The sequence below is a fragment of the Copadichromis virginalis genome, unplaced genomic scaffold, assembly GCF_057382275.1.
Source record: "Copadichromis virginalis isolate Kocher_CV1m ecotype Utaka unplaced genomic scaffold, C_Virginalis_male_GT1.1 unmapped_scaffold_1, whole genome shotgun sequence".
NCBI lineage: Eukaryota > Metazoa > Chordata > Actinopteri > Cichliformes > Cichlidae > Copadichromis > Copadichromis virginalis.
The window spans coordinates 5,836,622-5,848,802 of NW_028188589.1; the positions used below are offsets into that span (position 1 = coordinate 5,836,622).

The 12,181-nt window shown below is 41.2% G+C and overlaps 1 protein-coding gene across 1 annotated transcript in view; it reads left to right on the top strand.

Annotated features, from left to right (window-relative positions):
- The window catches only part of LOC146679655 (protein NLRC3-like), a 60,652-nt gene that overhangs the window by 46,193 nt on the left and 2,278 nt on the right, over positions 1 to 12,181 (top strand). Inside the window, exon 6 of the mRNA XM_085450407.1 lies at positions 1,945 to 1,968. Within this exon, the coding sequence (XP_085306533.1) occupies positions 1,945 to 1,968 (24 nt within the window). The remainder of the gene's footprint in view (positions 1 to 1,944; positions 1,969 to 12,181) is intronic.

Sequence of the window (12,181 nt, forward strand, 5' to 3'; positions counted from 1 at the left end):
ATCCCTGTCCCGAAGTCCTGTGGGCGTCCCCTCCAGCCCTCTGTATAGAATTTTTAAATTACTTCGCAGACAAAATTAGATCTTTAAAAGCCATACACTACTTAGTGAGGAGCCCTGCCCCTATCTTAGGCTATGTCCACACTAATGCGGTTTCAAACGAAAGTGCATCGTTTTCTCACCGTTTTGGCCTCCCGCCCACACTGAGACGGCGTTTTGCCAAAAGAGAAACGCAGTGTTTTGAAAACGCTCTCGAAAATGAATACATTTGAAGACGCATTTGCATCACAGTGTGGACAGTGAAAACGGAGACTTTCTTAAACGATGACACATTTTAGTCATATGATGCAATCATGCGACCAATTAAACAAAGATAGCGAAGGGGATTATACAGCAGTTGTTTTGTTTGCTCTCAATTCTGACAGCCCTATTAAAGATTAATATCAGTTTGTACATGCTCTGGAAAGATTTTCTTCAAATTATTTAATTCTCACTTGCTTTGGCAACTTTGTACATTTGTGTTACTTGCAGCAACAACTCCACCTCATTGTTAGTCCATTAAAAAAACTTGGGGTGCTTCCTCGACCTTTTGCCGCGACATTTCAATGAGCCGCAAAGTAAATAAACGGCAGACAGAAATGAGGCAGGTCAAATCTTGGATTTCACACATGCGCAGTACTGGAACGTAATTTTTTTGGCCATTTCAATGTGGACGCACAACTCTGTGAAAACGACTGAAAACGCTGGTGGGGACGTGGAGCATTTTCAGACAAAAACGGTATTTTAAAATCTGTCTGGGCTAGTGTGGACGTAGTCTTAGGGTGCCCATCAACTTTTCATCAGTTTGTGCTGGTGTTAATTCCCACTCTTAAGCAAATAATTGATCAACTGAAAAATCATTTGATATCCTCCCATCTCACTTTGTCAAGGATGGTTTTGATGTAATTGGGCCCAGTATCTTATCCTTAATGAATTTATCACTGTCTTCTGGCTGGCTTCAAGCGGTATTACAGCCCATCCTAAAAAAAGTAACCTTGATATTAAGAACCTTGCAAATTGTAGGCCGATTTCCAAACTTCCATTCTTGTCAAAACATTGGAGAAGATAGTCCTCTTGCAGATGCAGGCCTATTTGGATGCAAATAATATCTGCAATAAATTCCAGTCTGGCTTTAAACCATGCCCTAGCACTGAATCAGCGCTGCTGAGAGTCCTTAATGACCTTTTTTTATTTGCCGACTCGGTGCTCTACAGATTTAGTTCTATTGGACTTGGCTTCTTCTTTTGATATGGTGGACCATAATATGCTCTTAACGAGGCTTGAAGATACACTTGGCATAAGGGGTAGTGCCTTTAACTGGTTTAGATGGTATGTTTCGAATAGGTCATACTCCGTCACCATTGGTGGCTTCTCATCTTTTCTTGCTTCCTTCTACTGCACTGTTACAAAAAACATCGTAAAACAATGGTAATCTTCCGGCAGCTGGGGTGCCATAATACGACCGTGAAATAACAGAAAATAACTGTCCCATAAAAATATGGTTATTTTCAGTAATGAAAATAGAGTTTGTTGCGCTAATTTGACATGGGATTCTGCCTTTTCCAAGTGCTTTTAGACATTAAATTAGGTACATTTTTACGCAATCAAACAATGAAATTACCTATAAACAAGGTCACTGAATGTGGAAATATGAATCATAATACGTAAATGTACAGAAATATACAGTTAACAGTTGATTTGAATAATAATTGATTGCATGCCGTGGGACAGACTGACAGAGGCGAGGCTGCCATATTGCACCATTGGCCCCTTTGGCCATCACTAGTAGGCGGTAGGTGAAGAGTCCTGACCACGGACACAACGACGGAGAGTGTCCGAGCCGGGGCTCGAACACTCTCTGATCACAAGGCGAACTGCTAACTCTTGAGCCACGAACGGCCTAACTAGCAGCGATAATAATACTTATCTGATGTAACACAAGCTTATAGGGATCATGTTATATACTTTTCCATAGCATTACATTTGAATTCGATCTTTCAAATAACGGACAGATATTTGTGAAATCATGATACATTTGTGAATGTATTTTAACAATCTAAATATGCATATGTACAGACAGATACATTTAATAATCATGACAGTTATGTTGTATTACATTACAGTGATTTAACGTTAATTTACATTCAAAATGTGAAGTCAAAGTCTATTTACGTAACTTTAATGATATTCTAGAAGAACAGAACATTACTGTAAAATGCACAGTAAAATACCTTCATATTAGGGGTTTTTTCCTACGGTCGCAGCCATACCCACGACCTTGTTGTTAGTTCACATTCATTGGCCGATGCTTAGCGTCATGTTATTTATATTAATTGCAATTCCTACCTCTAAATTTCTTTTTCAAAATATAGAATTAGCACAGCGTGTCCGTGCAATGTTTTACATTGTGGCATGCAGAGAAATCTTAACAAATAAGCTCACAGAGAGAGATTGAGCTTGTTATTTAACCCCAAGCTGATAGGGGGAGCTCCTTATTGAGTGTGCTACAATGTGCCTCAAGGTTCAACAACAGCACAACAGAAGTCACTCATGGTACAACACTCTCTCTACAAAACAACAAGTGTCAGTGACGCTGCACCACGGCGTAAACACAACTTTTAACTGTTATCTCAACAACTGTTGAGATAACAGTTAAAAGTAACGTAACCATAAACAATAGAACAAGAACATCTAAACAGCAGCACATGTCCCAAGGCATGATGGGAGACATTCCTGGATGTATTTTTACGATCTAAATATGCATATGTACAACAAAATATATTTAACAAACAAGTAAATTGTGTTTTATTACATTTACAGTGATGTTATGTTATTTTACATTTGACGTGTCAGATCACAGTCTACTTATGTAAATGTAATGATATTCTAGAAAAACAGTACACAACTGTAAACTACACAGTAAAATACTTTGGCATTACTATTTTTTGGAACAGTGTGTGGTGTGCCCCAGGGAACTGTGTTGGGCCCTATGTTGTTTTCATTGTATAAGCTACCCCTAGACTCTATCTTCAAAAAGCATAATATCTCCTTTCACTATTATGCTGATGATATAAAAATGTACTTTCAGCTGAATAATGATATTTCACCGTCAGTACGCTGTTTATTAAATGACAAGAAAATGGAAATCGTGTTGTTTGAAAACCGTATTCCCCGGGGCCAATTTGCTGACACTCTTGGACCCCTTGCCGCCTTTCTTCCTGGCACTGTTAACAACTTTGGTATATTTTTGACAGCTCCTTTAAGTTCGACAAACCAGTATCCTCTCTAGTTAAATATCTAGTTAATATCTATCTACCAACTGCGTCAAATCTCCAAGGCCAAGCATCACATACCACGCAAGAACCTTGAGAAACTTATCCATGCTTTTGGCAGCAATTTTTCACACCAGCCTCACATTAACAAAAGACCAAGACAGACTTTTAATTCATTTGAAAGCCTGATGCTTAGCCTTCTCCACCCCAGCTGTAAAACTCAGAAACCAGCCTTACTTTTTATCATCTACCGTCCACCTGGGCCTTACACAGAGTTTCTCTCTGATTTCTAAGTCTGATTTAGTTCTCAGCTCAGATAAAATAATTATTGTGGGTGATTTTAACATCCATCTAGATGCTAAAAATGAAGGCCTCAACATGGCATTTAATCTGTTATTAGACTCAATTGGCTTCTCTCAAAATGTAAAAGAACCCACCCACCACTTTAATCACAATCTAGATCTTGTTTTAACATATGGCATAGAAACTGAACATTTAACAGTGTTTCCTGAAAACCCTTTCCTGTCTGATCATTTCCTGACAACATTTACATTTACAATAATTGATTACACAGCAGTGGAGAGTGGACTTTATCAAAGTAGATGTCTTTCTGAGAGTGCTGTAACTAAGTTTAAGAATACAATCCACCCACTGTTATCATCTTCAATGCCCTGTACCAACACAGAGCAGAGCAGCTATCTGAACGCTACTCCAACAGAGGTCTGTGACAAAGTGGCTAGGACAGAATTCATTTGCCATTTGTCACTTGCATAAATTGTTATTCTGTGTTCTGTTATCCTATAGTCTATCATAATGCTTTAATGTAAACACAGCACATGTAACCTTAGCTCTACATACTATCCCGGGTCTGTTTGTGGTAGCATTGGTTATATTTATGCCATCTGTGCAAATGTACTTAAAGCTAAATGTCACTTCGTCATTAATTGATTTGAATCTTTCATTTGTTTATGTAGCTTGGTTATACTTACCATTGTGTGTTCCTTTGGACAGGTCCTATGTGTAAAACAGGTATGTGGGAAGAGCCGCCCCAGTACTTCCTGATTTTATAGGATATGATGTCACTGATCATGTCAATTGGGTGTAACCAAATGAAGGGGTGTTTATTTTGTGTAAAATTGTTTATTTCATTTAAAATAACCTCATGAGTCAGATTAGGTGAAGAGATTGACTTTTCAAACTGTTTAGTTGGGTGAATGAGTTTGTTAAGTGGGAAAATGATTTTATTCCTGTTTCTTTGTCTAGACTGTGTTATTTAGTCTACCCTGTTTTCCCAATGGTAGAGGTTAATGAGATCCAGGTGTGAGTGGAATTCTATATAAAGCAGGTGAGATTTTGACTCACGGTTTCTTATGTTTTGTGAGATAATTGTTGAAGGGCGACGCCAGAAAATAAAGAACACTTAAAAGAAACTTGAACGGTCTGCAGATGCTGTCTTCCTATCACCTTTCATGCTGCTTATGTTATGCTACTTCACAAGGTCGATCATCTTGTTAATAATAATTTTACCTCCTCACTACGTACAGGAGGTAAAATTACTCTCTTGGTGGCGCTGTCACTTGGTGTTCGCTCGCTCTGTGGTAGAGTATCACTTCCTGTTCCTGTTCAAACACAGTGGTGTTTCTGAGTAGCTTATTTGCTTAGCGATTTAATTAACAACTTTTAAATACATTCTTCTTTCATAGTATAATCTTCACGTGCTTCCTCCGAAGCACACTTTCTGTGTACTCACTACCTAATTTATAGCCAAAGTATTCACTCACTGTCTCTGTACTGTCTCGCTAGCCTAGCTTAGCTCGTAGCCGACTCATTAGCACCATGGCTACTTCACCTGTCCCTCCTGCACTTTCTTGCTCATTGTGTCAGATGTTTAGTTACTCCTCGGCCTCCTTTAGCAGTAATGATATCTGTAACAAATGTAGCATATTTGCAGCGCTGGAGGCCAGGATTACTGAATTGGAGACTCGGCTTCGCACCCTTCATTCACCCGCAGCTAGCCAGGCCCCTGTAGCTGGTGCAGCCGAAAATAGCGTAGGCCCCGCTAGCTGTTCCCCGGCAGGTCCCAAGCAGCTGGGGAATCAGGGCGGCTGGGTCACGGTGAGGAGGAAGCATAGTCCTAAACAGAAGCCCCAGGTACACCACCAACCCGTTCATGTGTCTAACCGTTTTTCCCCACTCGGCGACACACCCGCCGGGGGTCAAACTCTGGTAATTGGCGATTCTGTTCTCAGACATGTGAAGCTAGAGACACCGGCAACCATAGTCAATTGTCTTCCAGGGGCCAGAGCAGGCGACATTGAAGGAAATTTAAAACTGCTGGCTAAGGGTAAACGTAAATTCAGTAAAATCATAATTCACGTCGGCAGTAATGACACCCGGTTACGCCAATCGGAGGTCACTAAAATCAATATTGAATCGGTGTGCAACTTTGCCAAAACAATGTCGGACTCTGTAGTTTTCTCTGGTCCCCTCCCCAATCAGACCAGGAGTGACATGTTTAGCCGCATGTTCTCCTTAAATTGCTGGCTGTCTGAGTGGTGTCCCAGAAACGATGTGGGCTTCATAGATAATTGGCAAACCTTCTGGAGGAAACCTGGTCTTGTTAGGAGAGACGGCATCCATCCCACTTTGGATGGAGCAGCTCTCATTTCTAGAAATATGGACAAATTTATTAAACCCCCCAAAATATGACTATCCAGAGTTGGGACCAGGAAGCAGAGTTGCAGTCTTACACGCTTCTCTGCAGCTTCTCTCCTCCTGCTACCCCCCCAAAAACCCATCTCCATAGAGACTGTGTCAGCTTCCAAAAAGACAAAAAACAAACTAAAAACCAGCAACAAACAACTTAAACATAAACAATCACAAAGAAAGAACAATACAGTATCCACATCTGAACCAAAGAGTAAAACAGTGAAATGTGGATTATTAAATATTAGGTCTCTCTCCTCCAAGTCTCTGTTAGTACATGACTTAATAATTGATCAACAAATTGATTTACTCTGCCTTACAGAAACCTGGTTGCAGCAGGATGATTATGTTAGTTTAAATGAATCAACACCCCCGAGCCATTCTAACTACCAGAAATCTCGAAGCACAGGCCGAGGAGGCGGTGTGGCAGCAATTTTTCACACCAGCCTATTAATTAATGAAAGACCAAGACAGACTTTTAATTCATTTGAAAGCCTGATGCTTAACATTGTCCACCCCAGCTGTGAAACTCAGAAACCAGTCTTACTTGTTATCATCTATCGTCCACCTGGGCCTTACACAGAGTTTCTGTCTGATTTCTCAGACTTTATATCTAATTTAGTTCTGAGCTCAGATAAAATAATTATTGTGGGTGATTTTAACATCCATGTAGATGCTAAAAATGACAGCCTCAACATGGCATTTAATCTGTTATTAGACTCAATTGGTTTCTCTCAAAATGTAAAAGAACCCACCCACCACTTTAATCACACTCTAGATCTTGTTTTAACATATGGCATCGAACCTGAACATTTAACAGTGTTTCCTGAAAACCCTCTCCTGTCTGATCATTTCCTGATAACATTTACTTTTACAATAATTGATTACACAGCGGTGAAGAGTAGACTTTATCAAAGTAGATGTCTTTCTGAAAGCACTGTAACTAAGTTTAAGAATATAATCCACCCACTGTTATCATCTCCAATGCCCTGTACCAACACAGAGCAAAGCAGCTATCTGAACGCTACCCCAACAGAGGTCGATTATCTTGTTAATAATTTCACCTCCTCACTACGTACGACTCTGGATACTGTAGCTCCTGTGAAAACTAAGGCCTCAAATCAGAAGTACCTGACTCCGTGGTATAATTCTGAAACACGTACCCTAAAGCAGATGACTCGTAATCTGGAGAGGAAATGGCGTGTCACAAATCTAGAGGATCATCATTCAGCCTGGAGAAATAGTTTGCTGCTTTATAAGAAAGCCCTCCGCAAAGCCAGAACATCTTACTATTCATCACTGATTGAAGAAAATAAGAACAACCCTAGGTTTCTCTTCAGCACTGTAGCCAGGCTGACAAAAAGTCAGAGCTCTTTTGAGCCAACCATCCCTTTAACGTTAACTAGTAATGACTTCATGAACTTCTTCACAAATAAAATTTTTATCATTAGAGAAAAAATTACCAATAATCATCCCACAGATGTAATATTATCTACAGCTACTCTTAGTACCATTGATATTAAGTTAGACTCTTTTTCTCCAATTGATCTTTCTGAGTTAACTTCAATAATTACTTCCTCCAAACCATCAACGTGTCTTTTAGACCCCATTCCTACAAAACTGCTCAAAGAAGTCCTGCCATTAATTAATTCTTCGATCTTAAATATGATCAACCTATCTCTAATAATCGGCTATGTACCACAGGCCTTCAAGCTGGCTGTAGTTAAACCTTTACTCAAAAAGCCATCTCTAGACCCAGCAGTCTTAGCTAATTATAGGCCAATCTCCAACCTTCCTTTCATATCAAAAATCCTTGAAAGAGTAGTTGTCAAACAGCTAACAGATCATCTGCAGAGGAATGGTTTATTTGAAGAGTTTCAGTCAGGTTTCAGAGCTCAGCACAGCACAGAAACAGCTTTAGTGAAGGTTACAAATGATCTTCTTATGGCCTCTGACAGTGGACTCATCTCTGTGCTTGTCCTGCTAGACCTCAGTGCAGCGTTCGATACTGTTGATCATAATATCCTATTAGAGCGATTAGAACATGCTGTAGGTATTACAAGTACTGCGCTGCAGTGGTTTGTATCATATCTATCTAATAGACTCCAATTCGTGCATGTAAATGGAGAGTCCTCTTCACACACTGAGGTTAATTATGGAGTTCCACAGGGTTCAGTGCTAGGACCAATTCTGTTTACATTATACATGCTTCCCTTAGGCAGTATCATTAGAAGACATAGCATACATTTTCACTGCTATGCAGATGACACCCAGCTCTATCTGTCCATGAAGCCAGATAACACACACCAATTAGTTAAACTGCAGGAATGTCTTAAAGACATAAAGACCTGGATGGCCGCTAACTTTCTGCTTCTTAATTCAGATAAAACTGAGGTTATTGTACTCGGCCCTGAAAATCTTAGAAATATGGTATCTAATCAGATTCTTACTCTGGATGGCATTACCTTGGCCTCCAGTAACGCGGTGAGGAACCTTGGAGTCATTTTTGACCAGGACATGTCCTTCAACGCACATATTAAACAAATATGTAAGACTGCTTTCTTCCATTTGCGCAACATCTCTAAAATTAGAAATATCCTGTCTCAGAGTGACGCTGAAAAACTAGTTCATGCATTTATTACTTCCAGGCTGGACTACTGTAATTCATTATTATCAGGATGTCCAAAAAACTCACTGAAAAGCCTTCAGCTAATCCAAAATGCTGCAGCAAGAGTCCTGACAGGGACTAGAAAGAGAGAGCATATTTCTCCTGTTTTGGCTTCCCTTCATTGGCTTCCTGTTAAATCCAGAATTGAATTCAAAATCCTGCTCCTCACATACAAGGTCTTAAATAATCAGGCCCCATCTTATCTTAATGACCTTGTAGTACCATATCACCCTATTAGAGCGCTCCGCTCTCGCTCTGCAGGCCTACTTGTTGTTCCTAGAGTATTTAAAAGTAGAATGGGAGGGAGAGCCTTCAGTTTTCAGGCCCCTCTTCTGTGGAACCAGCTTCCAGTTTGGATTCGGGAGACAGACACTATCTCTACTTTTAAGATTAGGCTTAAAACTTTCCTTTTTTCTAAAGCATATAGTTAGGGCTGGACCAGGTGACCCTGAATCCTCCCTTTGTTATGCTGCAATAGATGTAGGCTGCCGGGGGATTCCCATGATGCATTGAGTTTTTCCTTTCCAGTCACCTTTCTCACTCACTATGTATTAATAGACCTCTCTGCATTGAATCATATCTGTTATTAACCTCTGTCTCTCTTCCACAGCATGTCTTTATCCTGTCTTCCTTCTCTCACCCCAACCGGTCGCAGCAGATGGCCGCCCCTCCCTGAGCCTGGTTCTGCCGGAGGTTTCTTCCTGTTAAAAGGGAGTTTTTCCTTCCCACTGTCGCCAAAGTGCTTGCTCATAGGGGGTCATATGATTGTTGGGTTTTTCTCTGTATCTATGAAGCGCCTTGAGGCGACTTTTGTTGTGATTTGGCGCTATATAAATAAAATTGAATTGAATTGAATTGAATTGAACTCTGGATACTGTAGCTCCAGTGAAAACTAAGGTCTCAAATCAGAAGTACCTGACTCCGTGGTATAATTCTCAAACACGTAGCCTAAAGCAGATGACTCGTAATCTGGAGAGGAAATGGCGTGTCACAAATTTAGAAGATCATCATTTAGCCTGGAGAAATCGTTTGTTGCTTTATAAGAAAGCCCTCCGCAAAGCCAGAACATCTTACTATTTGTCACTGATTGACGAAAACAAGAACAACCCCAGGTTTCTCTTCAGCTCTGTAGCCAAGCTGACAAACAGTCAGAGCTCTGTTGAGCCAACCATCCCTTTAACGTTAACTAGTAATGATTTCATGAACTTCTTCACAAATAAAATTTTAATCATTATAGAAAAAATTACCAATAATCATCCCACAGATGTAATATTATCTACAGCTACTCTTAGTACCATTGATGTTAAGTTAGACTCTTTTTCTCCAATTGATCTTTCTGAGTTAACTTCAATAATTACTTCCTCCAAACCATCAACGTGTCTTTTAGACCCCATTCCTACAAAACTGCTCAAAGAAGTCCTGCCATTAATTAATTCTTCAATCTTAAATATGATCAACCTATCTCTAATAATCAGCTATGTACCACAGGCCTTCAAGCTGGCTGTAGTTAAACCTTTACTCAAAAAGCATCTCGAGACCCAGCAGTGTTAGCTAATTATAGGCCAATCTCCAACCTTCCTTTCATATCATATCAAGAGTAGTTATCAAACAGCTAACTGATCATCTGCAGAGGAATGGCTTATTTGGAGAGTTTCAGTCAGGTTTCAGAGCTCATCACAGCACAGAAACAGCTTTAGTGAAGGTTACAAATGATCTTCTTATGGCCTCTGACAGTGGACTCATCTCTGTGCTTGTCCTTCTAGACCTTAGTGCAGCACACTGAGGTTAATTATGGAGTTCCACAGGGTTCAGTGCTAGGACCAATTCTGTTTACATTATACATGCTTCCCTTAGGCAGCATCAATAGAAGACACAGCATACATTTACACTGCTATGCTGATGACACCCAGCTCTATCTGTCCATGAAGCCAGATAACACACACCAATGAGTTAAACTGCAGGAATGTCTTAAAGACATAAAGACCTGGATGGCCGCTAACTTTCTGCTTCTTAATTCAGATAAAACTGAGGTTATTGTACTCGGCCCTGAAAATCTTGGAAATATGGTATCTAACCAGATTCTTACTCTGGATGGCATTACCTTGGCCTCCAGTAACACTGTGAGGAACCTTGGAGACATTTTTGACCAGGACATGTCCTTCAACGCACATATTAAGCAAATACACTGAACAAAAATATAAACGCAACACCTTTGTTACTGCTCCCATTCCCCATGGGATGGACGTAGAGACCTAAAGTTCATTCCAGATACACAATATAACCATCCCTCCCAAACAGTGGTCACAAATCAGTCCAAATGTGTGATAGTGGGCACATCTGCTATATTGAGATAATCCATTCCACCTCACAGGTGTGCCACATCAGGATGCTGATCTGACATCATGAGTAGTGCACAGGTGTACCTCAGACTGCCCACAACAAAAGGCCACCCTGGAATGTGCAGTTTTTTGCGCTATTGGGGGTCTGGGGACCCAGAACCGGTCAGTATCTGGTGTGACCACCATTTTCCTCATGCAGTGCAACACATCGTCGCATGGAGTCTATCAGATTGTCAATTGTGGCCTGTGGAATGTTGGTCCACTCCACTTCAATGGCTGTGCGAGGTTGTTGGATATTTGTGGGAACTGGTACACGCTGTCGTATACGCCGGTCAAGCACATCCCGAACATGCTCAATGGGTGACATGTCCGGTGAGTATGCTGGCCATGCAAGAACTGGGACATTCTCAGCTGCCATCTGCCCTGAACAATGTGAACCATGATTCATCTGTGAAGCGCACACCTCTCCAATGTGCCAGACACCATCGAATGTGAGCATTTGCCCACACAAGTCTGTTACGGCGACGAGCTGGAGTCAGGTCAAGACCCCGATGAGGACGACGGGCATGCAGTTGAGCGTCCCTGAGACGGTTTCTGACAGTTTGTGCAGAAATTGTTTGGTTGTGCAAACCAATTGTTCCAGCAGCTGTCTGGGTGGCTGGTCTCAGACGATCTTGGAGGTGAACCTGCTGGATGTGGAGGTCCTGGGCTGGTGTGGTTACACGAGGTCTGCGGTTGTGAGGCCGGTTGGATGTGCTGCCATATTCTCTGAAACGCCTGTGGAGACGGCTTATGGTTGAGAAATGAACATTCAATGCACGGGCGACAGATCTGGTTGACATTCCTGCTGTCAGCATGCCAATTGCACGCTCCCTCATTGCTTGTGGCATCTGTGGCATTTTCCTGTGAGGCAAAACTGACATTCCAGGGTGGCCTTTTGTGGTGGGCAGTCTGAGGTACACCTGTGCACTGCTCATGATGTCAGATCAGCATCCTGATGTGGCACACCTGTGAGGTGGGATGGATTATCTCAATATGGCAGATGTGCCCACTACCACACATTTGGACTGATTTGTGACCACTGTTTGGGAGGGATGGTTATATTGTGTATCTGGAATGAATTTTAGGTCTCTACGTCCATCCCATGGGGAATGGGAGCA